This window comes from Equus asinus, chromosome 7, assembly GCF_041296235.1.
Source record: "Equus asinus isolate D_3611 breed Donkey chromosome 7, EquAss-T2T_v2, whole genome shotgun sequence".
Lineage (NCBI taxonomy): Eukaryota > Metazoa > Chordata > Mammalia > Perissodactyla > Equidae > Equus > Equus asinus.
In genome coordinates this window covers 68,639,686-68,666,631 of record NC_091796.1, presented here as the reverse complement: position 1 = coordinate 68,666,631, position 26,946 = coordinate 68,639,686, and the positions used below count along the sequence as shown (strand labels likewise).

Below are 26,946 nucleotides of genomic sequence, written 5' to 3'. Positions count from 1 at the left end.
CCAGATAGTTTAATGATTAGATGTGAAAGAAAGAAAAAAGTATAACTTTTGTAAAGATAAGGTTTTTATTTTAGAATTTTAATTTCCAGGTTTAATTTTCCAGAAAACCTGCAGTATCTGAGAAATTTCTGATGATGGGAAAAGAGAGAACCCTACTCAGCAAAATAGATAAAAAGAACTAAAACTCTTAAGTTTGGAGGAAAATCAACAGTTTCGATATAGTTTTAGTTGTAATGAGAGTATGAGTAGTTTTTAAAAAATACAATGAATCTTAATCTTATAATAATGTGTATTCAATAAAGATTGACAATTAAAAATATATTTAGGTACTCGCCAAAAGATTTTTTCTAGGAATACACTTATGTACATTTTTTAGCTCTTTTACCTTCTAGGTAAAAATTAGAAAAATCCTTAAATTTTGAAACATGAAGCTTTTGCCTATAATTCTTTTTTTTTTGAGGAAGATTAGCCCTGAGCTAACTGCTGCCAATCCTCCTCTTTTTACTGAGGAAGGCTGGCCCTGAGTTAACATCTGTGCCCATCATCCTCTACTTTATATGTGGGATGCCTACCACAGCATGGCTTTTGCCAAGCGGTGCCATGTCCGCACCCGGGATCCGAACTGGCAAACCCCGGGCTGCCAAAGCAGAACATGAGCACTTAACCGCTGCGCCACCGCGCTGGCCCCTGCCTATAATTCTTATAGTTGTTGCAGAGAAAAGAAATAATTTAAGCATTTTAAAGACAAATTTAATTGAAAATCAGTTGTATACTTTTGAAAACTCTTGACTATAACTGGTATTTAGTATTTTATGATGATATTTAATAAGTTTTAAAATACACTTAAAAGATTCTTTGAATGTAATGTAAGTAAATGTAAAATTCACTTTCTATTTTCTGGACATGTTGCCATTTCTGCGGTCATTTGACTACATGGTTAGTAGAGGAATTTGGGGATAATATTGCAAATGTGACTTCAAGGGTAGTTTATTTCAAGTAGGTATTTAAGAAATAATGAACTTAGTACTTGAACTGTGTGTACCTTTTTCTAGAGAGCTTCAAGTTAAATCAGCTGCGGAATTCAGCAGGGAAGAATGAACTGGGTTATCCGTGTCTCAAAGGTACAAAGAAATAGAACAGCCCTCTCTTACGTACTACCTCTGAGCATGAAGTCAAGGAGACCATTTTACTTGTGGTTTAATTTAAAGGGACTTATTTACAAAATATATTCATATGACAGTTTGATATGCTTTATTTTTCTGCAGGACTCAATTACTGGAATTGTCAACTCTGCCAATTTATGTGCACATTTCTCTTCCACTATGAGCAGACCAATCGTATGGCACATTTTTCTAGCTTTCTGTAGCTTTCTACTTCTGAACTTTGCCGCACAATGTCTGGCCTTCCCCAAAGTGGAAAGAAGGGAGGTAGCACATGCTCATGCAGAAAAAGAGCAGTCTGAGAGGATGAACGCAGATGACCTAGAAAATAACTTTGTTACTTCAAAGCGCACTCCCCAATTGGTGGTCTCTGAAGATCCAATGATAGTGTTAGTGGGACCATCAGCAACATCATTAAATAAAGAGTTCCCTATTAACAAAGAAACCCATCCTGTACAAGCTGGGTTTGTGCAGCCTAATAGCCATGGTGTTTACACTGCTACTGAGCCAGTGGTCCCAGCAGGGGAAGCAGTATTTGGTTCCAGCCAGCCAGAGAGAACGTCTCCTGAAAGCCAGCTTTCTAAGGCCGTGTTAACCAACCCTGTCACTGCAACGGCTTCTCTGAAGACTGATGAGAAGGAGGAGCCCTTCAGTAGTGCCAACCTTCAGCCCATTGTGGAAGGGAACACAGAAGCAGAACAAGGTTTTCTGAAGTATGTGGATAATCAATTGTTTGCAACTGAAAGTCAGGAAGAAGTTAGTCTAGGACATTTACCCTCATCCTATATGAATACTAAAGAAATGCTATTCAATCCAAGGACTGAGAAATTTGAAGCAGACACGGAACATAGGACAACTTCTTTTCCTGGAGCTGAGCCCACGGCAGGCGCTGAGCCTGGAAGTCTCATGCCTGATAGGGAGAAGCCTTCGCAGATGACAGCTGATGATACCCAGGCTCCTGCCACCAAGCACTGGCTTTCAACCTCCAAGTATACCCTGAGTGTTGAGCCAGACACTGACAGCCTGCTGGGAGCCCCGGAAGTCATGGTGAGTGTCAGCACAGCGGTTCCAGCTGCCTTGGTCATAAGTGATGAGTGGGATGACACCAAATTAGAGAGTGTAAGCCAGATAAAGACCCCAAAGCTTGGAGACAATACAGAGACTCAGGTGAGAATGGACACATCTCAGACAGCCCAAGTAACTGTGGAAGGTATGGAAGAGGGCGAACCTTTGACAGAGGCTGCAGAGGTGGCTCTGGGGCTGCCTGAAGGGGAAACACACATGGGGACAGCCCTGCTAATAGCACGTGGGGATGAGAGAGCATCTTCCTTCACCGATCAAAGTTCCTTCACTCCCACGAGTCTGATGGAAGATGTGAAAGTCTCTGTTGTGAACCTGTTCCAAAATACTGCAGACTTCATGGAGTCCACCCAGGAAAACAATGCCATGTTTTTCTTAGAGACTACTGTTTCCATCTCAGAATATGAATCTGAGGCCTATCAACCATTGAGAAATACATTTAAAGGTAAAAGAAAGAAAGAAAAAGATAAACAAGCTTTATTTAATTTGAAATGTTTCAATTTGTTTTTATTATTAATTTTTTAATTGAGATATAATTGACATATAACATTGTATGAGTTTTAGGTGTTGTTTTATTTTTTTTGTTGTTCTTTGTTTTTGCTGGGAAAGATTCACTCTGAGCTAACATCTGTTGCCAATCTTCCTTTTTTTTTTTTTTTTTCCCTCCCCAAAGCCCCAGTAAATAGTTGTATAGTCTAGTTGCAAATTCTTCTAGTTCTTCTATGTGAGCCACCACCACAGCATGGCTACTGACAGATGAGTGGTGTGGTTTTGTGCCCAGAAACCGACCCTGGACCACCAAAGCAACCCGCCAAACTTTAACCTCGAGACCATCAGGGCTGGCTCTGGTCTGTGTTTTTTTAACGTGACAATTTAGAAGTAGGTTATCTTAAGTTTTAAGGAAAAGCAAAAGTAAACAAATAAAATATATGTTTTATATAAAAATTATATCCAAGTATAATGCCTGCATATAGACCAGTGGTGTTCACCTGGGAACAGTTTGTCCTCTCCTCCCCCCATCATTTGGTAATGTTTGGAGACATTTTTGGTTCTCACAACAGAGGGATGCTACCGGAATCTAGTGGGTAGAGGCCAAGGATGCTGTTAAACATCCTACAATGCATAGGACACCTCCCAACAACAAAGATTTATCTGAACCAAAATTCTAATAGCGCTCATAAACCCTGATATAGACTGATATTTTTCAAACATTTTATTATGAAAATGTATAAATATACAGGAAGATGTGAAAGAATTAGCTATACTATAAATGGTATAATGAACAATATAGGATGTTTATTTACACATTTTTGTAAAAAATACTCACATCCCTAATATTTCTTACCAAAAACTTTTAGGTAAGTATATATTTCATAGTATCAACCATATGAATTCTTTGACTTTGTTTACCCAAAAAGAAACTCATCTAGAAATAAGGAAAAGAAAAAACCCAATACAGATAAATCCTCTGCTGGCTTGATTCTGCACTTTCTTTTTCCTCTTGGCCTTAACATCTGTGAATGTTATGAGCTGACAAGCCTTACATTTGTTGCTGATGGATTTTTTTTTTTAATATGTAGTTGGTCAGATAACAACATGGGGAAGGAAAGACAGCATAACGTGCATATGCCCCTTCCAAATTGTTTTGGAATAAGTACGCTTGTTACTTCAGCTAAGTAGCCTAATTAATGGAAAACATCAAATTAGTAACATGTTTTATAAAGTGTTATTGAGATTGAATTAAAATGATGAAAGGTTGAATTTTACATGTCCAATTCATTTTTTTAAAGACTGAAAGACCTAGTATACTGTAAGTTTTCATAGAAGCTTTCAGAAAATGTTTTGTAAGTTGGTTTTTAAATTCTATTAAGATGTTTGGATCTACGTGATCGTGAAGTCATTAGATATGACTGAACATGAAGTTTACTTGAGTTCTCCCTAACACGTTAAGATTTTCCTGGAGCACTAATCCTGTAGTTCCAGATTATTCATTGCACAATTGAGTCCCTCCTGCTTATGTAGTAGATTAATAGAGCTTAAAAAGTAAAATGAATTTGTTAATAGTCTGACTATTGTTTTGAGTATTGAATATGCTCCTTACTTAGTCATAATTGCCTCACTTAACTACAGTCTTCTAACAGGCAACTTCTTTTTTTTTTGTTTTTGAGGAAGATTAGCCCTGAGCTAACATCTGCTGCCATTTGTCCTCTTTTTGCTGAGGAAGACTGGCCCTGAGCTAACATCTGTGCCCATCTTCCTCTACTTTATACGTGGGACACCTGCCACAGTATGGCTTGATGAGCGGTGCCGTGTCCGCACCAGGGATCTGAGCTGGCAAACCCTGGGCTGCCGAAGTGGAATGTGTGCACTTAACTGCTGTGCCACTGGGCCAGCCCCAGGCAACTTCTTTTTATTCTCAGGGCATAGCACAACATCTGGCACATAGTGGGTGTTCAATAAGTACTGGTTCAATGCATAAGTAAATGAGGAGAGAGTACCATTCAGACTGGAATTGTCCAGTTTGACTGCTTGCATTGTCCAAATTCATCAAAAAGCTTTGAAATGTTCTTTGTAGAGAGAAGAGCAGTCGAATAATTGATTTTGCTTTAATTGTTTTTGTCCTATAGAGTTAAAAAGAATGTGAAGGGGCCAGCCCCGTGGCTGAGCGGTTAAATTCGCATGCTCCACTTTGGCGGCCCAGGGTTTTACCTGTTTGGATCCTGGGCACAGACGTGGCACCGCTCATCAGGCCATGCTGGGGCAGCATCCCGCATAGCACAACCAGAAGGACCTACAACTAGAATGTACAGCTATGTTCTTGGGGGCTTGGGGAGAAGAAAAAAAAGAAGATAGGCAAAAGATGTTAGCTCAGGTGGCAATCTTAAAAAGAAAAAAAAGAATGTAAAAAATTAAGATTATTGACAACAGTGGTTAGAAAATGGCCAAAAAGCTTTCCTACCCATTTTCTGGTGATTATAAATATTTTTTCAGAAGTAAACAACTCAAATGCCAATCATTTTAGGGCCCAGGGAATACTTGGCCTTTATCTTCCTCAGGATCTGCAGTGATTTCTTGATGTTCTGGGTATTATGACCAAATAAACATCCTGATTATAGTCAGTTTTCTGATTCAGCTTCTTTAGCTGGTTCGGTTCGAGATCAGGTTTTAAAAGTAACCTATAATTATTATCATTTTTTTCTCTAAAGGAAGTAGGAAGAATGGGAGATGTGGAGAAATTTTGAATGTTATTTTAAAATTCCCATTACTATTTCTAGTTCTCACTCTTCTTTCTTTAACAGCAGTCACTTATTCAGAGTACTATGCCATTTTGATATTTCTTGCCGTTTCATGAAACTATGACCATAGACTGTATATTTATTTTTACATATTTGTTCTCAAAAGTGTTCATTATGCTTTCAAAAATGAAGACAAGATGGAGAATGCATACTGCTTAAAATGATAAAAGTATATATTATCTTTTTTATGGCAAGTAGAGCATTGTCCCGGGTGCTGGAGATACAAAAAGGGCAATGAATCCTGGCTCTCGAGATTTACAATCTTACTGGAGAAAGAAAAAATGTAAACAGTAGTACAAAGAACAAATATGAAGCCATGTGTGAGCCTTACCCTAACTCCATTGTCCATAACTAATGTATCAGTCCATCAGATGTAAAAGTCTCTTCAATTCAAAAGAGAAAAATAGTCCAAATTGAATGGGGACCAAGAAAAGGGACTGCTTATACTGAAAAATGTACAAACACTATTTTAAAGCAAATGAATTGTTTCCAAGGAAAAATATTTTCAAGTAATTGAAGTACATGATGTCATTAGTAAACCTTTGAGAAAACCTTTTCAGCTATGCTTAGAATGTTATTTTTCGTTGTATAACTTACTGGCCTTGATAATATGCTATGTGTCTAGAATTAGTATTTAAAAGAAGAGAGATAATAGGGTCTTCTAGAAATTAAGTTTTAACAGTGGCTTAGAATTTGAAATTTCCAGCAGTCCCCTCCCTAAGATGGGAGCAATTATTGATCCTTGTAAATAGTCTTTAATAATGTATTTGAGGGGATTATAATGTTGTAAAGAAAGTGGACCTGTGATGGATACATCACACCCCACAGGTCTATTTCATTTTCTTTCATGATCTAAAAGCAAATATAAATCTTTTACTGAGGCCACTCCAAGTTGTTCCTTGGGCAACGGTAAGATTTCCTTCTTTTCATGGCCGAATAATATTCCACTGCATAAATATATATTACATCCTCTTTATCCATCCATCCTTTGACGGGCATAGTTAGCACAGTGGTTAAGAGCACTAACCATGTAACCTTAGGCGGTTTCCTTAGCTTTTCTAAACCTAAGTTATTCTGTAAAATGGGGTAATAATAGCTGATATTTATTGAATACTTACAAAGTACTGGGCGTGTACAGTGTTTTACATGTGTTACCTGATTCAATGGTTGTACTGACTCTATGAGATAGATACTATTATTATTTCCATTTTACAGCTGAGGAATCTCATGGCCCAGAGATATTAAGTAACTTGTTCAAGGTCACACAGCTAGTAAGTGGCTGAGTCAGAATTCAGACCCAGGCAAATTGGCTCTAGAGCCTGCATTCTTGAAACTATGATATACAGCTCCCATAGAATGATATTAGTACCTATCTCCCCTTAGTGTGAAGGGGAGGATAAAATGAGATCAAGCCTACCACGCACATAGCAGTGTGTATGTATGGCGTGTAATAGAAGCTCAGTAAACATTAGTTATTGTAAATATTAGTTCCTTAAAATGCTAACTTCCCTTTTCTCTCAGAAATGCAAATGTGAAAATTAATACGTACAAATGCTTCTGAGAATTTTTCAGTGTAATTTAGTTCTCTATAATTTGTTTCTTAACAGACTGATTATGTTGATATTCAAATGTACTTAAAAGGGAACTCAGCTCTTGATCTTTCTACTTCGTTTTGGATTTTATTTTAGGCTTTTTATATTGACTTCTTTATCTCTGTCTTAGATTGATTCACCACTCCTGAAAGCAGCTGAAAACATTTTTTTGTATTGAAGTGCAGTTGACATGCAACGTTCTGTTAGTTTCAGGGGTACAACATAATGCCTGGATATATGTGTACATAGCAAAATGATCAGCACCATGAGTCTAGTTAACGTCAACGCCACACATAGTTATACATTTTTTTCGTTTGTAATGAGAACTTTCAAGATCCGTTCTTTCAGCAACTTTCAAATATGCAACATAGTATTAACTATAGTCACCATGCTGTACTGAAAATATTTGTTTATCCCTGAAATAGCTATCTGTTTTTTTTGTCAATTTATTAATTATCTAGTGACTTTTTAAGATATAGGGATTTGTTCTATTTTAAAATGTTGTTTTCCCTCTTTGAGATGTCATCACTCAAGAGATGACAACAGCTGTTCAAGAAGCAGAAGCCACTTTACCATTGGTGACACCAGAGCAGCAGGTTTCTACCCTCGAGGCTACCAGAGGAGACGGTGAGGCTGAGGAGGAAGAGGCCCCCTCTGCTGTGTCTCATGTTGCTGGTGTCACTCAGCTGTCGAGAAGATGGGAGCCTCTGGCCACTGTGGTTTCAACTACAGCGACACCTCTGTCTTTCCAAGCTCCTCCTTCTGTGGAAGGTCTGTAAGGGAGGGAATTGCACTCAGTGCTGTGGGGGTGGATCTTTCTGGGTTGATAGGAATAGATGAGGGAGGCAGCTGGCCTTGTCACCAGTGTACACATGCTCCTCAGGTGGAGAGAGAACAGGAAAGGTAGGTGAGCTCTCTCTTGTTTGGAGAGATGTGGTGTGGCCAAAAAGGATGAGGGGTTAATTCCCAAATAAAGTTTCCTGGTGGCTCATCTCTGGGGCCCTCAAAGGCCAGATCTCCTGAGAACTCTCTCCCAGGGTGGCAGCTCTGGCTGCTAGGAGCCAGGAGCTGAGGTGAAAACAGCAGGACCTGGGTTTGAATCGCAGCTTTGGTCCTCACCAGTATTGTGGCCTCAAACGAGTTTCTTTTTTTTTTTTCTTGTGAGGAAGATTGGTCCTGAGCTAACATCTGTTGCCAATCTTCTTCTTTTTGCTTGAGGAAGATTGTCACTGAGCTGACATCTGCGCCAGTCTTCCTCTATTTTGTATGTGGGACACTGCCAAGTCATGGCTTGATTAGCTGTGTGTAGGTCTGTGTCTGGGATCCAAACCCATGAATCCCGGGCTGCTGAGGCGGAGCATGTGAACCTAACCACTACGCCACTCAGCCAGCCCCTCAGGCAAGTTTCTTAATGTCTCCAAGCCTTGGTTTGTTCAACTCTTAAGTAAGGCCTACCTGTCTTATAGGTTATTTTAAGGATTTGAAATAATGTGTACAAAGCGCTTTCTGTACATACAGGAGGCCCTCAAAAGCTCTGCTATCTTAGGGGCAGTGAAGTTTTCAAATCTGAGTGATCATCAGAATCACCTGGGAATTACAAAAATTAGTACTATTTAATTATTACTTTTGGACCTCTTGTCTCTCTTTCATCATTGGTCTAAGTAAAGCCGACCTTTTATTTGTTAACTGAGTTATTTTTGACAATATAATAAATACCTTCTAATCCTGCCTCTCCTCCCCCAAAAAACCATAGGGCCTTGTCAATAACCTACGTGTGATCCCATGCCCTTCGCATCTCAACCCCTTCCTCTGACTGTTAGCTGTCATCCTGAATCTTTTGTTCATCATTGCCTTAACTTCCCTTTCTTGTAGTTTTATTGCATTTATTTTCTCCTAAAATTATACATTTAAAAATTTTAGTTATTTTTAACTTTATAAAAACAGTATTTTGCTGTAGATAGCCTTTTTGGGACTTACTTTTTTTACTTATTAGCCTATGGGTAAGATTTACTTACTGTGGTTCTTTTGTTCCGACTGCTTATAATATTCCATTATGAAAATATGTCACAGTTTATTCATCCAGTATCTTCTAGTGATTTGCTTTTGGGTCATTTCCAGGTTTGGCTCTTGTCAACACTGCTACCATGAGTATTCTTTTCCATGTTCTCCATTGTACATATGTAGGAGTTTCTCTTGAATATATGCCTAGGAACTGAAGTGCTGGGCCGTCAGGTAAGTGAATGTCCAACTTTAGGAGGCAGTGCCCAGCTGTTTTCTGAAGTGGTTGCATCCACTTATCCTCCCGACAGCAATGAGTATGAGAGTCTGTGGATCCCTATCCTGGGAGCTTTAAAAATCATTTCTCAGGCTTCACCACCAAGGAGGTTCTGATTCAGTAGGTTGGGGTATGTGGAAATCATGAAAATAACATTTTAAAAATTGCCTCAAGAGATTCTGATGATCAACCAGGCTTGCAAAATACTGCAATTCTAGAGGTTTTAGATTTGGGAATATGTGGGGCTAATCTGGCTGCTTTGAAATTGAGCGTATTCCAAACAGATCTAGGCTCTTACTCTTTGACTTGATTTTTGAGGGTAGTTTTTGGCATATTTTTAAATACATTATTGTTAAATTTTCTGCCTTTGGTAGTAAATTATATAAAATCTTGCAAAATCCATAATATTGTCAGTATAATAAATGGGAGATTAAAATTTAAAAACAAAGTTCTGATTTGAGACAATGTATTTTCCCTGACGATAAAATGTTTGCCTTGGGTAGCTGGATTGATGCAATATGGGAATGGGGAGCTGGTCTGAGTGCCAGAATTACAGTATATAAGATATTGGTTTCATTAATCATTTCTTCCTTAAAAAGTAAAAGCATATGTATACATTTCCCATAATAATCATCTTTGGGTCAAGTCCTGTCTCTTGTGTTTGGCAGACCTAATAGACACAGTCACAAAGCCAAATGAGGAGTTGTTCACACCGGTTTTGGGCTCTCCCGTGATGCCCCCTGGAATATCGGAGGAGCCACCCAGCATTTCCCCAGCGCTTCCTGATTCTGAGGCGTCCTCTGAGAGAAGAACCGCTGTTCCATCTGTTAGCCGTGTTAATACCACAGCCTTATATGGCCTGGACCAACTCGAATCTGAAGGTATCCATGCTTTGAAGGGGATCTTTTCTGGGGCTAATTGAGTGAGTCCCTGAGCAAATGTTGTTTTTGAGGAAAGATTAGGGAGAAGCATGTTCCATCTGCAGTGTTGATGAGGGGTCAGTGAACTATGGCCTGGCTGTATCTCGCCTGCCATCTGTTTTTGTATGGCCTGCAAACGAAGAATGATCTTTACATTTTTAAATTATTGAAAAAAAATCAAAAGAAAAATAATATTTTGTGACAGGTTAAAGTTGTATACAATTCAAATTTCAGCATTCCTGAATAAAGCTGGGTTGGAACACAGCTGCGCTTGTTCATATTGTCTGTGCTACAGTTGAGCCAGAGCAGCAGAACTGAGTAGTGACAGAGACTCAATGCCCACAAAGCCTGAAATATTGACAGTATGGCCCTTTACCCAAAGGGCTTGCTGACCCCTGTCTAGGTCAGTGGTTCTCATCTACAGTTGAACATTAGAATCACCTCGGGGAGCTTTTAAAGAACCCTATGCTTGGGTCCTTCTCCAGGGATTCCAATTCAGTTGGCCTGGGATGGGATGTGACATCAACATTTTTTTTTTTAAATGTTTACTTTTTTTTTTTTTTTAAAGATTTTATTTTTTCTTTTTCTCCCCAAAGCCCCCTGGTACATAGGTGTATATTTTTTTTAGTTGTGGGTCCTTCTAGTTGTGGCATGTGGGGTGCTGCCTCAGCATGGCTTGATGAGTGGTGCCATGTCTGTGCCCAGGATCCGAACCGGGAAACCCTGGGCCACCGAAGCGGAATGCACAGACTTAACCACTTGGCCATGGGGCTGGCCTCTCAAGGTGTTTTTTTTTTTTTTTTTGAGGAAGATTAGCCCTGAGCTAACATCTGCTGCTAATCCTCCTCTTTTTGCTGAGGAAGACTGGCCCTGAGCTAACATCCGTGCCCATCTTCCTCTACTTTATATGTGGGACACCTACCACAGCATGGCTTGCCAAGTGGTGCCATGTCCGCACCAGGGATCCAAACCAGCAAACCCTGGGCTGCTGAGAAGCGGAACGTGCGAACTTAACCGCTGCACCACCAGGCCGGCCCCTCAACATTTTTAAAGAGTGCTTTAGATGAGTTTATTGTGCAAGCTGGACTGAGAATTAGGCTTAAGCAGAAAACTTGAGTCTCCCCACCAGATTTTCTTGGATAGAAATTTTAATGTGGATTGTACTTTGCTAACACCGCTCTGGTTGTGAATACTGGGTTATTCTCTTTTAGTAACATCTCTGGGTTAGGATGCTCCACTGTTTGGAGATAGGCAGTCTCCTCACCTATTAAGTCTGAGAAATTCATGCCAAATTGTATTTTCTAAGACATTGGCTTTGAGCATGAAAAAGATGCTTGGGGCACAGCTGCAGATCCGCAAACAGGAAGGCTGGAAATATGACGAAAGGTCGTTTAATGAATCAGCATTTTGGCACGTGAATGGCTCCTGGCTGGAGGTGCAAAATGTCCAGAGCTTTGTAGTGTAGGGTTTCTTAGACTAATCGGGAAGACAGGTCAGCTTTGGGGCACTGAATTAGCCATGTGTTTGATGCGGTAAAGACACAGCATGTGCTGTTAGTTTATATTTTGTCTACTCTACAGCAGGGAAGGGTGGTTCAGCAGGTTTACAGCAGACATTGTGGACTGTCAAGGTGACACCGGTAGCTTTTTGACGGAGAAACATGACATTTTGGGAGTGTGTAGAGGATTCCACAATGGAATGCTGGTTTAAGAAATGGATCAGAGCGAGCTTGGGGGCTAACAGGTCGTGCATTTCACCTTAAGATAAAAACCATGTGATTCTGAGTTTAGTGTCTCATATTAGCTGTCTGCTCTCCTTGAGTCTATCTGGAAAAAGCAGGTTTCCCCAAATTAACCTGAGTTAGGGATGACAGCTTTACCCGGCAGGGCTCATTAAATCACAGAAAAAAATTATACTTGTGAATAATCCATACTTGTGAAGCTGCAATAATTTTCTAAATTTAGTAGATGATGGCAGTTGTATTGAAATATGTGAGAATTTTCCTAATTTGTCTAAGATGTCCTAAAGTTTTAGTTCTTTTCTTCTTCAGAATTCAATTGCAGCTTCTTTTTGAGAATATATTGTCAGTTTTTGATCTAATTTATGATCCTCGTCAAGCCTTATGAAAGACATTTTTGGTTTAAAAATATTCTTTCTGCTACGTTGTTGGGCTTAAGGCAAGATTTTGAATGAGCACACTTTTTCTTTTAAATACCAGGGAGTGCAATTTATGTTTAATTAGTATACGTTGATAATGGTACAGTTTCATGCTGGTGCATCTAATCCTCTGAAAGCCGCAGCGACTACACTTATTTAAACGGATAAACCTACTCGATTCCTGGATGTAATTGGAGGCTTCCATTTTCAGTGCATGTTTTTCCCCCTTGCTCAGGAAGATAAGAGCAGCCTGAGGCTTTGACTGGGTGAAGCGTTTTAATTCTACCATAGGATTATACGCAGAGGAAGGTAATTTATTCTTACCTAGAGCAGTGGGTTGCCCTATGTCAAGGTATCTCCCTTTCAAGTTTTAATCTCTCTGATGTGTTGACAAATGACATGATTTTCCAGTTTACGAAGTGTATTTAGTTAACTATATTATTAAACTCCTTACATATTATTTTAATATATTCCTTCCCACTAGGAGACAGGAGCGCTTCTCCCGAGAATGGGGTATTTTTCTCAATGGGATCCAGGCAAGAGACCTGCTCTTATTAGACACCACCCACCCAAGGAGCAAGAACCTTTGTGGAAATCTCTGACTGTTTATCCTTTAGGGATAATTAACGGCCCAAACGAGCCTAAAAATTGTATCTACTTGCTACCCTGTCTTGTCTCTTCCATCGCATCTCTACAAGATGACTAAGGGACTGTGTTAGTTTGCTAGGGCTGCCATAACAAGGGACCACAAACTGGGTAGCTTAAAACCACAGAAGTTTATTCTCTTGCAGTTTTGGAGCCTAGAATCTGAAATCAAGGTGTAGGCAGAGCGGTACTCTCTCCAAAGCCTCGGGCGGGGCATGTCTCTTGCCTCTTCCAGCTTATGGTGGCTTCAGACGTTTCTTGGCTTGTGGCAGTGTCACTGTACCCTCTGCCTCCATCTTCGCGGGGCTGTCTTCCCTCTGTGCCCAAATTTCCCTTGTCTTGGAAGGACACCGGCCATTGGACTAGGACTCGCCCCCATAACCTCATCTTAACTCAGTTATATCTGCCAATACCCTATTTCCAAGTAAGGTCACGTTCACAAGAACTGCAGGTCAGGACTGGAACATATTTTTGGGGGGATGCAGTTCAACACCTAACAGCGGGTGTGCTTCTGAGGACTTCTCCAGCTGGCACTGGAGGCAGACGTGCTCTGGCTCTGGAACATCCACCCGAGGGATGTTCGTGGCTAGAGTGGGAGAAGTTGTGGTGTGTTTTACGTTTTTCAGTCGCCGAAGGAAGCCTGCCTCTCTAAACGCGTGCCGCCTGTGTGTGTTTCAGTGAGCCTTTCACCTTGTCAGCAGAAACGCAGTTCCATTTTTGAAGGGATAATGATTTATCTGTCACGTTGCCTGATACACTTTACTTCTCTGTATTTTTTTTTTTAGGGAGTAAATGTTTTCAGGACGATAAAAAATGCATTATACTTATCTCAGACATAACTCTATGAGGGCTGTATATCAGCGTCTTTGAAATATAAACATGACAAAACTGTTCTGATTTTTTACTCAAAATAGGACAATGGCAAATTACTTATGTATAACTGCAGAATCTAATTTTTGGACATGATCTCTGTATAGAATGAAATCCTTTTTTTTGTTGAATATTAATGTCTTTCTCTGCTCCAAAATGGCAACTCAAAATTTCTGATTTCTTATGAAAACTTACCTGGAATTTTTTCACTTGGGTTAACTATCTTTAAAATATTTTAATACTAAAGGGGCCGGCCCAGTGGCACAGTGGTTAATTTCGTGTCCTCCACTTCAGCGGCCCGGGGATTCGCTGGTTCGGATCCCAGGTGCAGACCTACCCACTGCTCATCAAGCCATGCTGTGGCAGGCATCCCACATATAAAATAGAGGAAGGTGGGCACAGATGTTAGCTCAGGGCCACTCTCCCTCAGCAAAAAGGGGAGGATTGGCGGTGGATGTTAGCTCAGGGCTAATCTTCCTCCAAAAAAATTTTTTTTAATACTAATATCAAATAGACTAGGACTTGCAATGTTTCTTACTTAGAGAAGTTGTGCTTTCTGTATTTTAGATATCCAACTTGAGGCTGTCTGATTGCTCTAAATAAATTAAACTTATTTGAGCCTTTCCTATATTCTCATGGAAGATGGAAATTCATCTGTGCCATAAGATTGTAACATAATTTTGTAGAGTGGAAGATTATTGCTTTAACAATTCAATATTCAGAAAAAAATCTATTATGAGTCTATTTGTATGAGGTACTATGTTTCTAAGGACATGTGAGAGATGAATACAAAAACAGATTTCTCAGATCTTATGATTAAGGTTTTGATAATCCTTTGTCACACACTTCCTCCCTTAACGTTTGGAAGTTAATGTCTGGGCCTTCCAGCTAGTGGGAAATGGGAAACCACTTGGTGCTCACCATGGTGCTGAACAGACAGTCTTGGGAACACGGTGAATTTGCTTGGACTCTCCCAAGATGACTCTGGGTTACCTTATGTCTCTTATGTAAGAAAAGAAGAACTACCAGTGTCCCTGGTCTGGAGAAGGTGAATTCTTGATCTGAATGCTCCTATTTAATGTCTTTCTGTAGGCATAATAGACTGAGTGTTGGGGCTGTATAATCCAGTGCCATCATCCCACACAATTCCCATTTCCTCATCTGTTTCAAAAGGCCCATTTATTACTGGCTTTATGGAACAAACTCATACTAACTGACTTGCTGGAGAATTACCTTTTTTTAAACATATAATAATGTATGTTATATCTAAACATATAACATATTACATTTTTTAACACATAAGGAGATCTTTGATCTTAATATCCACCAGAAAAGTCATGTTTACTTTTTCTTTAATATCTTGATTTTTAAAAAATAAGACCAAATATATCATTTAACTTCAGTTTTTCTTATCTGACAGTTTTTTCCTTGTTTTTCGAAGATCATTTGGCTATCCTTATATTTAAGTTTTAAAAGATTGCATTTTGACATCTTTTCCCACCCAGGCAGCACACATGGGGCAGAAAGCTGTCATTATTCTGTCATTTGTTGTTTAATCTATTTCAGTGACACCCATTTTCTTGCTTTCATGAGTGTGTTTGTGTATGTTTGTGTGTGTGCTTGCATGCATGTGTGTGTATTTAATTTCATGGATGTTTCCTCCAGTCCTTTGACAGCATTTCAATATATATTTGCAGCACCTCTTAATTTCCTCTGCTGAAGAGAAGGTGGTGTTATCTCTCCTTTCTTATCTGGAATTCTCAGTTCTGTCTCTGTCGTACGATTCTCTCTACTGATACACAGGAATTGCAGGAGAAAGCCATGTTTGAAAAGTATGCCTTCATTCAGATGACTGCATGCTAGTTTTGGCACTGTGGTGGCCTCATAGGTGGTACTGAAGTCAAGATGCTTTGTTTCATTCTTTTATTGGTCAATCGGAAATGAATTGGGAAATGCATTCTTTGAATGGCATTATGGAGAAATCTCAGAGATATTTTTCTTTAATAGTTCCATTGAGGATACTTAAGAGCTCATGTTACTTTTATGAAAGAAGTGTTTGCTCTTCACCTGCACTTTAATTCACAAAATCAATTTTTTTAATCTTCCCAGTATGTACTCTTTTTCAGAGAGTATTTTCTTATTATTTTCTTAATTTTCCTGTAACTTTTTGACTCAGAAAGCAGCTAGAATGGATGAATGAGAAAGAGTATTCAGAATCTCATCTTGAGGCCATATTTTTGAAACCAACGTTATGTGATTTGCCTTTCGGTTCTGCTATGTGGGATACAGTATTAAAGATTGAGTAAACTGTGGGAGATTTGAACCATATTCTGCCACTTGTGATACTGTAGTATAAGGTCAAGTCCATTCTCTCTAATTATGTCAAGAATGGACACAAGTTTTGGCTTTTGTTCTTGGAAATGTCTTGGAGTTAATTTTGCCTCATTAATAGAGCCACTTAAATGATATACAAGTGGGGAAGATGAGGAAAATCATATTCAATGGAATATGCCCTTTGTTTGATCTTAGTGGTGAATTAAATGCTGACACCCTCCGCCCATCATGCCTGTTCTGGCAAGAACAATGGGAATTTAATAAATAAATAACAATTTTATAACTCTATTAACATGAACACATGAATCTAATACTATTGCCTAATATATTAGGGAAGGATGAGCATGTTTTTTCCTGTTTTGCTCATTTTCATCCTTGCTTCATTTTCAAGTGTATTACATGACAGATTATGAAACACAGAATTGCTGGTAATTTCAGTTAAGGATTGCCTCTTAGAGTAAGTCATTTTGTTTTCTTGTCCTGAAATCGTCCTACTTTCTCTGGCATTTATGATAAATCTCTTTTCTTAAGACCTAGATGCTCTGTAAGCTCATACAGTAAGTTATTCAACACTCAGAATGATCCTCACATATTTACTGCTAATGTTCATGTGGCCAGTGGTATTTCAAAAATATTTAAAATCAATATTATGACGTATTACTATAAGAGCTTTGCATACAAATTCTGCTTTTGAAGAAAGATAACTGACATTCACTCTAAGTTTTCTGGTATGCTTCTTATAGGGGATTCGTTTATTGGTATAATCGCAATTAAGTCAACAATCTTCTAGAGTTGACGCTTCCTGTCTGATTTTTTTGTGCGTTTGTTGCCCAGCATCAGAACTACTGCTTAGTAAGCTCAAGAAATTTTACGTAGTGGCTCATGATGACAAAAGGAGTTAGCTTTGTACATTTTCAGTGGTTTGGTTCCTTCCGTCATTCATTCATGTGTACATTTAACAAGCGTTTCTTTGGTGATTCAGATAATAAGAAATGAGAGTAGATCTGGCATAAATTTTAGTAGAACAGGTAAGACAGATACACAAGTAACAGAAATGCAAGGTAGAAGGTGGGAAAGAATCACAAAAAAATTACAGAAAAAGGACTCAGAGGTAGGCAGGAGAGCTTAGCCAAGCTTAGAGAAAAAGCAGTTGTTATTGATGCTTGTAAGTCTTATGTGTGTATGTGTAAAGGGTCTTTGTATGTATAGATTTGTATGCATATATATGCTCATCCTTCTATTGATACAGTAGTCCCCCCTTATCTCTGGTTTCAATTTCCACAGTTTTAATTACCTGTGGTCAACCCTAGTCTGAAAATATTAAATGGAAAATTCAAGAAATAAAGAATTCATAAGTTTTAAACTGTGTGTATTCTGAGTAGCATGAGGAAGTCACGAGCTGTCCCACTCTGTCCTGCCTGGGACGTTACTCATCCCTTCTTTGTCCAGAGGATCCACGCTGTATATGCTACCTGCCCTTTCGTCACTTAGCTGTCCGTGTTAATCAGATCCACTGTTGCAGTATCGCAGTCCTTGTGTTCAGGTAACTTTTATTTTACTTAATAATGGCCCCAAAGTGTAAGAGTAGTGATGCCGGCAATTTGGATATGCCAAAAAGAAGCCATAAAGCACTTCAAGTGAAAAGGTGAAAGTTCTTGACTTAATAAGGAAAGAAAAAAAAAATTGTATGCTGAGGTTGCTAAGATCTACGGTAACTTTTATTACAGTATATTGTTTTAATTGTTCTATTTTATTATTAATTGTTAATCACTTACTGTGCTTAATTTATAAATTAAACTTTATCATAGGTGTATATGTATAGGAAAAAACATAGTCTATATAGATTCTGTACTATCCATGGTTTCAAGCATCCACTGGGGGTCTTGGAACATATTCCCTGCAGACAAGGGGAGACTACTGTGTGTATAAAAAATAAATGGTGACAAATCCAAAAATGTGGAAAACATTCTAAAGAGTGGTGAATAGATATCACACACAGCACATTAACAATCAATTATAATTATAGACATGTAATCAAACATGGTTTTCTAATTTAGCTTATTGGTTAGATGAATTATTTCTTAAGAATAGGTATTTTTTTTTTTTTTTTGAGGAAGATTAGCCCTGAGCTAACATCCACCGCCAATCCTCCTCTTTTTTGCTGGGGAAGATTGGCCCTGAGCTAACATCCACCGCCAGTCCTCCTCTTTTTGCTGGGGAAGATTGGCCCTGAGCTAACATCTGTGCCCATCTTCCTCTATTTTATGTGGGGGACACCTGCCACAGCATGGCTTGATAAGCAGTGCGTAGGTGTGCACCTGGGATCTGAACTGGCGAACTCTGGGCCACTGAAGGGCCACTGAAGCAGAGTGTGTGAACTTTACTGCTACGCCACCAGGCCGGCCCCAAGAATAGTTTTTAATAATAGAAGCAATTGCTTTTCAATGCAGAAGAGACTACAGGTGCTCAGGCACAGGCTAACAAATACCTGATTTGTAGGAAACTGCAGCCTGTCTCTCAAGGGTGACGTTCAGAATCCTGCAAAAGGATTGGTTCCGTGTGATCATCTGGGCTCATCCTCTAGGGTTGAGAATCCCTGTGAGCACTGGTCCAAGCAGGGCTTTCCACATGTGGTGGTTTTTGTGCAGGTCTTGAAGAAAACATGCAGCTTGCAACTGCATAATGGGCTGTGGAGATTTCAAAGGCATTTTAGTTGTTTGCAGAAAATTAAGGCATTTTTTAAGGCATGAGTTTTCAATGTGAGGCTAGACATAACTATCCTTTTACTGGTGTAAACATGAGAATTTTATTGCATTGGAACACAAACATTTACAAACCTTGACAATGTATAAAATGATGTAAGGATGTTATCAGCTGCTCTTTGTCAGACTGTGCTCATAACCGTGAAGTTGTTTGCTATCAGGCTACTGCTTAGCATGTAAATGTGTACATATCCCCAAAGGAAAAGATTAGCAGAAAAAAATAAGGTGTCAATTTAAATGGCTTTACAAGGTTCTAAAAGTGCTCCCACTTGGAATTGCTGTATTTGTCCTGGAAGATTTTCAGTGATTCTGCCTACATCTACCAGTGCCTTTTCTTTTTCAGCCATTCTGCCTCCTTCCACATTGTTTGGTTATCTCCAGACAAAATATTCTACTGAAATTTCTTCTATATAAACAATATGAAGAATGTGCAGGGTTTTATCATGAGAAGGAGATTCTGCAGGTGGGCAGAGGGCCTGACACTGCTCCCCCTATATTTTCTCAAAGTATCTGCTTTCATGTGCTCTCTGAGGAGTCCTATTTCCTATGAAAACTCTAGCTCAAGTATAGATGATACCTCTCACTTGTTTCAACTGAAATTAGTAGAAATTTTAAAAATACTTGACTCAAACCTAAGGGAATACAAAGCAAATAAACCAAGAAAATAAAAGAAACATAAAGGGAATTAGGCTCACAAAGTGCACATTCCCCTTTGGTCTTACCCTAGCTGCTGAGCTCCCAGGGGTCCAGGCCCTGACCCGTTCCATGCTCCGTCTGAGAAAGTTTTTGATGTTCTGTACCCAAAGCACTTGGGACAGTTTTTGCAGGCACCTTGCCAGGCTTTCCGGCTTCTCAGCTCTTGGCTTGTTTCCTATGCAGAGGATAACTTCTTATTTTCTCCTCCCCATCCCTGCCCCCACATAGAAGAGCCAAGTCCTAGAAGTCCATTTCCCCTATGGCCCACCACCAAGTAGGGAGCCCCCAAGCCCACATATCTGTTCTGTCCTGCTTTCCAGGCTGAAGGATACACCTTCAATCCCTAGGCAATTGATAGGCAGACAACTCTCATGGTTGATACCATGCACATCCCGCCTTTCAGAGGAAATCCTGTCTCTGTTAAAAGCATGGCATGATTTATGTCTAGGCAATATAACACTGTTCTCACTGTACAAGAAGTATGCCTGTAGCATAATAGGGTGATTCTGTCCACTCCATAGCAGATGATACTCAGAGCTACGCTACTCCATGAACAGAGGGCTATGAAGTTAAAGGTGAAGGAGCACAGGAGGGAGATACTGCAACAGTTCAGCTCAAATTCATCCTCCTTTCTGAAGCCTCTTCAGACCACCCAGCCCACGTTGATGAGCAGTATGGACTAGTGGAAAATAACTCTGATTCTAGTCTCAAATGGACATACCTGAGTTAAAGTCTTAGCTCCATCATGAAAAAGCAGTGTGATCTTGACCAAATTATTTAATGTCTTTAGACTTCAGTTTTTCCATCTGTGTAAAGCAGGGATATTGATGTTCCTATCTCTTGTGAGAAGACGAGACCTTGCATGTAACATTCTTAGCATAGTTTTTACATGGAGTAAATATGTAAGTATGAAAATTATACATCGTTTATCACTTAAAATTATACATCATTTATCATGTACTATGTGCATTAATTATTATAATGAAGTGTTCACATCCTCTGCATGCAGCCATGGCTCAGGGGCCAGGTAGATAATATAAGTAAGCAAAGAGGAAGGTGCCTAAGACAGTGGGAGTGGTGAGTGTGATGCAGTAGGGAGCATACACTGGCTGATTGAGACAGATCCTGTTCATATTGTTGCAAGGAGGAAATGTGAACTCAGTGATGCCACATCTCAGAATTTTTCCAAGAAAAACTGAAAATTCTGATCTTTATATGAAATATTCTGATTTTTTTTGTGTAGGGAATCAATTCAAGTGTTTACCTATCCTATTTCATTGTTATTAGTATGCACACCCAGAATGAATCAGTCTTCCTGGCTACTGACCATCAGTTTATGCTCCTAACTGAATTCTCCAAACCTCCTTAAGGGCAGGGAAAGATCCTTCTGCCTTGTATCCACAGTGACCTGTAGCTATCAGGTTTTGGGTAAACGATGATCAGTGATAGAGTGCATGGTTTCAGGACCATTATCTTGTTTAGTTGTTGTGCTTTCTACTTGACTACTTGTTGTTGTTATTGTTTTAAATCCAATGCTTATTTTGGGCCTGAAGTTGAGCATTTCTTTACAAAAATTTTTATTGAGATTATGCTAGTTTACAATCACATGAAATTTCAGTTGTACATTATTGTTTGTCAGTCGTGTTGTAGGTGCACCACTTCACCCTTGGTGCCCCCCCCACTCTCTCTTTCCCCTAGTAGCCACTATTCTGTTTTCTTTGTCTACATGTTTAACTTCCACATGTGAATGGAGTCATACAGAGATTGTCTTTATCCAATTATCAGTTGATGGGCACTTAGGTTGCTTCCACATCTTGGCTATTGTAAATAATGCTGCAATGAATATAGGGGTGCATGGGACTTTTGGAATAGCTGACTTCGAGTTCTTTGGATAGATACCCAGCAGTGGGATGGCTGGGTCGTATGGTATCTCTATTTTAATTTTTTGAGAAATCTCTATACTGTTTTCCATAGTGGCTGCACTAGTTTGTATTCCCACCAGCAGTATATGAGGGTTCCTTTTTCTCTACAACCTCTCCAACATTTGTTACTTTTTGTTTTGGTTATTTTTGCCATTCTAATGGGTGTAAGGTGATATCTTAGTGTAGTTTTGATTTGCGTTTCCCTGAAGATCAGTGATGATGAACATCTTTTCATGTGCCTATTGGCAATCCGTATATCTTGTTTGGAGAAATGTCTGTTCATATCTCCTGCCCATTTTTTGATTAGGTTGTTTGATTTTTTGTTGTCGAGTTGTGTGAGTTCTTTACATATTATGGAGATTAACCCTTTGTCAGATATATGACTTGCAAATATTTTTTCCCAATTAGTGGCTTGTTTTTTTGTTTCAATCCTGTTTTCATTTGGCTTGAAGAAGCTCCTTAGTCTGATGAAGTCCCATTTGTTTATTCTTTCTATTGTTTCCCTTGTCTGAGAAGACATGGTGTCCGAAAAGATCCTTTTAAGACTGCTGTCAGAGAGTGTACTGCCTACATTTTCTTCTAGAAGCCTTATGGTTTCAGGTCTTACCTTTAGGTCTTTGATCCATTTTGAGTTTGTTTTTGTGAATGGTGAAAAAGAATGGTCAATTTTCATTCTTTTGCATGTGGTTGTCCAGTTTTCCCAGCACCATTTGTTGAAGAGACTTTCTTTTCTCCATTGTAGGCCCTCAGCTCCTTTGTTGAAGATTAGCCATCCATAGATGTGTGGTTTTATTTCTGGGCTTTCAGTTCTGTTCCATTGATCTGTGCACCTGTTTTTGTACCAGTACCATGCTGTTTTGATTGCGATAGCTTTGTAGTATGTTTTGAAGTCAGGGATTGTGATGCCTCCAGCTTTGTTCTTTTTTCTCAGGATTGCTTTAGGAATTTGGGGTCTTTTGTTGCCCCATATGAATTTTAGGATTCTTTGTTCTATTTCTATGAAGAATGTCATTGGGATTCTGATTGGGATTGCATTGAATCTGTAGATTGCTTTAGGCAGTATGGACATTTTAACTATGTTTATTCTTCCAATCCATGTACATGGAATGCCTTTCTATCTCTTTATGTTGTCATCAGTTTCTTTCAGGAAAGTCTTTTAGTTTTCATTGTATAGGTCTTTCACTTCCTTAGTTAAATTCACTCCAAGGTATTTTATTCTTTTTGTTGCGATTGTGAATGGTATTGTGTTCTTGAGTTCTTTTTCTGTTAGTTCATTATTAGAGTATAGAAATGCTACTGATTTATGTAAGTTGATTTTATACCCTGCAACTTTGTTGTAGTTGTTGATTATTTCTAAAAGTTTTCCAGTGGATTCTTTGGGGTTTTCTATATATAAGATCATGTCGTCTGCAAACAGCGAGAGTTTCACTTCTTCCCTCCCTATTTGGATTCCTTTTATTCCTTTTTCTTGCCTGATTGCTCTGGCCAAAACCTCCAGTACTATGTTGAATAAGAGTGGTGATAGTGGGCATCCTTGTCTCATTCCTGTTTTCGGGGGGATGGCGCTTAGTTTTTGCCCATTGAGTATGATGTTGGCTATGAGTTTGTCATATATGGCCTTTATTATGTTGAGGTAGTTCCTTTCTATCCCCATTTTGTTCAGAGTTTTTATCATAAATGGCTGTTGGATCTTGTCACATGCTTTCTCTGCATCTATTGAGATGATCATGTGGTTTTTATTCCTCAATTTGTTGATGTGGTGTATCACATTGATTGATTTGCGGATGTTGAGCCATCTCTGTGTCCCTGGTGTGAATCCCACTTGATCATGATGTGTGATCCTTTTGATGTATTGCTGAATTCAGGTTGCCAAAATTTTGTTGAGACTTTTTGCATCTATGTTCATCAGTGATATTGGCCTGTAGTTCTCCTTTTTTGTGCTGTCCTTGTCAGGCTTTGGTATCAGAGTGATGTTGGCCTTGTAGAATGTGTTAGGAAGTGTTCCATCCTCCCTAATTTTTTGGAATAGCTTGAGAAGGGTAGGTATTAAATCCTGTCTGAAAGTTTGGTAGAATTTCCCAGGATGCTTTTGATTGCTGTTTCAATCTCTTTCCTTGTGATTGGTCTGTTCAGATTGTCTGCTTCTTCTTGACTGAGCTTTGGGAGATTGTAAGAGTCTAAGAATTTCTCCATTTCCTCTAGGTTATCCATTTTGTTGGCATATAGTTTTTTGTAGTATTCTCTTATAATCCATTGTATTTCTATGGAGTCTGTTGTTATTTCTGCTCTTTCATTTCTGATTTTGTTCATTTGAGCTTTCTCTCTTTTTTTCTTTGTAAATCTGGCTAGGAGTTTGTCAGTTTTATTTATCTTCTCGAAGAACTAGCTTTTTGTTTCATTGATCCATTCTACTGCCTTTATTGTTTCAATAGCATTTATTTCTGCTCTGATTTTTATTATTTCTCTCCTGCTAACTTTGGGCTTTCTTTGTTCTTCTTTCTCTAATTCACTTAGGTGTAATTTGAGATTGCTTATTTGGGATTTTTCTTGTTTGTTAAGGTATGCCTGTATTGTGATGAATTCCACTGTTTCCTTGTTGATTTTCTGTCTGTATGATCTGTCCAATGATGTGAGTGGGGTGTTGAGGTCCCCTACTATTATTGCATTATTTTTGATGTCTTCTTTTAGGTTTGTTAATAGTTGCTTTATGAACTTTGGTGCTCCTGTGTTGGGTGCATAGATATTTATAAGCGTTATTTCTTCTTGATGAAGTGTCCCTTTGATCATTGTATATTGCCCCTCTTTGTCTCTCTTTACCTGCCTTATCTTGAAATCTACTTTGTCTGATATAAGTATTGTGACACCTGCTTTCTTTTGTTTGCTATTAGTTTGGAGTATCGTCTTCCACCCCTTCACTCTGAGCCTGTATTTGTCATTGGAGCTGAGGTGGATTTCCTGGAGGCAACAAATTGTTGGATCTTGTTCTTTAATCCATCTTGCCTCTCCATGTCTTTTTATTGGAGAGTTCAATCTGTTTACATTGAGGGTGATTATTATTTTTTTAGTTTTTAATTTTTAATTTTTTTTTCCTTTTTCTCCCCAAAGCCCCCCGGTACACACTTGTATATTCTTAGTTGTGGGTCTTCTATTTGTGGCATGAGGGTGATTATTGATGTATGAGGGCTTAATGCTGTCATTTTGTCACTCGTTTTTCCAGTTTTCCTGCGCTTCCTTTGTTTCTCCTCCTGTGTGTTTTGGTCTACCCATTGACTTCTGCAGTTTCTTATGCTGTGTTTCTTAGCTTTTTCCTTATTTATTTTTTGTGTCTCTGTTCTGCTTTTTAGTTTAGTGGCTACCCTGAAGTTTGTATTCAGAATCTTGTGCATAACATAGTCCATTTTCTGATGGCCTCTTACTTCCTTAGTCTAAACTGATTCAGTCCCTTTCCTCCTCCCCTCCTAAGTTATTCTTGTCATATCTTATTCCAACTTGTGTTCTGAGTTTGTGGTTAAAGTGACAAGATTGTCTTTGTTTTTGGTGTTTTCCTTCCCTTTATCCTAATGCTATAGTTGAATATTTGCTATCCTATTCTGATTCTATCTATTTGTCTCCTTACTCTATGTTTTGTGACCCCTTTCTCTCTTTTTTTCTTTTTTCAGGTATGAGGGCCTTCTTGAGGATTTCTTGTGGGGGGTCTTGTGGCTACGAAGTCACTTAGCTTTTGTTTGTCTGGGAAAGATTTAATTTCTCCCTCATATCTGAAGGATATTTTTGCTGGATAGAGTATTCTTGACTGAAGATTTTTATCTTTTAAAGTTTTGAATATGTCATTCCATTCTCTTCTAGCTTGTAAGGTTTCTGCAAAGAAATCCACTGAAAGTCTGATAGGGGTTCCTTTGTAGGTTATTTTCTTCTGCCTTGCTGCCCTGAGTATTCTTTCTTTGTCATTCGTTTTTGCCAGTTTTACTACCATATGCCTCGCAGTAGGTCTTTTTACATTGACAAATCTAGGAGATCTGAAAGCTTCCTCTGCACACATTTCTTTCTCATTCCCTAGATTTGGGAAGTTCTCTGCTATCATTTCTTTGAGCAGGCTTTCTGCTCCATTCTCCTTTTCTTCACCTTTCAGGATACCTGTAATTCTTATGTTGCATTTCCTCACTGAGTCAGCTATTTCTCAGAGATTTTCTTCATTTCTTTTTAGTCTTAGTTCTCTCCCCTCCTCTGTCTGGAGACATTCAACCTGTCTGTCTTCTATTATGCTGATTTGCTCCTCTATGGTATCCACACCAGCATTCAGGGAATCTGTATTTTGTTTTATCTTTTCCATTGTATTTTTCATCTCTAATAATTCTGATTGATTCTTCTTTATAGTTTCAACCTCTTTTGTAAAGTAGCTCCAGAACTCGTTGAATTTTTTCTCTATATTTTCTTTTACCTCATTGAATTTTTTGACAATAGCTATTCTGAATTCATTGTAATTTAGTTTACTTATTTCTGAGTCCTCAGGACATAGTTCTGGGTGCTTGTTTTCCCTCTGGTCTGGAGAGTTGATAAATTGATGGATGCTGGAAGAAGGATGGGTCTTCCCCATTGTGATATTATTTAGTTGCAGTTACAGCCTGTCGCCACTAGAGGGGGGGGGTCGAGAGCCACATATTCTGGGCCCTCCGCCTTCAGCTGAGATGCCCCGGCCTGTCGCGGGGAGCGGTGGGGGGGGGGAGCACACGACACACACAACACACACACACACAGACACACACACACACACTTTCTCTTGCGTGTAGACCCGGTTTACCCAGTCAGCTCTCGCTACCTTGTCTCCTGGGGTCTTGGCTTGATGAGGTCATCTCACAGGAAAGCTTTCGCTCCATTAGAGGGCTTCCATCTAGGCTACAAGGGCGCTAGGGAGTCCTAGGTGATCCTCCGGATGCGCAACCCCTCCCCCACTCCTTCCCTCACGGAACCTCCCTCGGCAGCGATCCCAGTCTTTAGGGGAGGGAGCGAAGTTCTCTCTTACCCTGTTACAGCTCCTCCAAAGGGGGCTCCAGCCTCTCTGCCCTCCATTGTTTGGCTGCTGTGCGTCTCTGAGGGTTCCTGTGCTATTAGGGTATTTTTTGTTGGAATATGGTTGCAACTTTTTGTTGTATGTTGGAGGGGAGAGAGTCCCAGGTGACTCTCTGAAGTTGAGCACTTTTTATGTGAATGAAGCTGTGGTTCCCAATCACATCCTGCTA

At 39.2% G+C, this 26,946-nt stretch overlaps 1 protein-coding gene across 5 annotated transcripts in view; it reads left to right on the top strand.

Annotated features, from left to right (window-relative positions):
* The window catches only part of ARMH4 (armadillo like helical domain containing 4), a 174,650-nt gene that overhangs the window by 51,245 nt on the left and 96,459 nt on the right, over positions 1-26,946 (top strand). For 4 of the 5 annotated variants that reach the window (XM_070513686.1, XM_044773649.2, XM_044773648.2 and 1 more), the window contains 3 exons: positions 1,266-2,685; positions 7,648-7,899; positions 10,072-10,284. In XM_070513686.1, coding sequence (XP_070369787.1) covers positions 1,323-2,685; positions 7,648-7,899; positions 10,072-10,284 — 1,828 coding nt within the window. In that variant the 5' untranslated portion in view covers positions 1,266-1,322. Of the gene's footprint in view, positions 1-1,029; positions 1,122-1,265; positions 2,686-7,647; positions 7,900-10,071; positions 10,285-26,946 lie in introns of those variants that run through there. The other variant, XM_044773647.2, reaches the window with a different exon arrangement.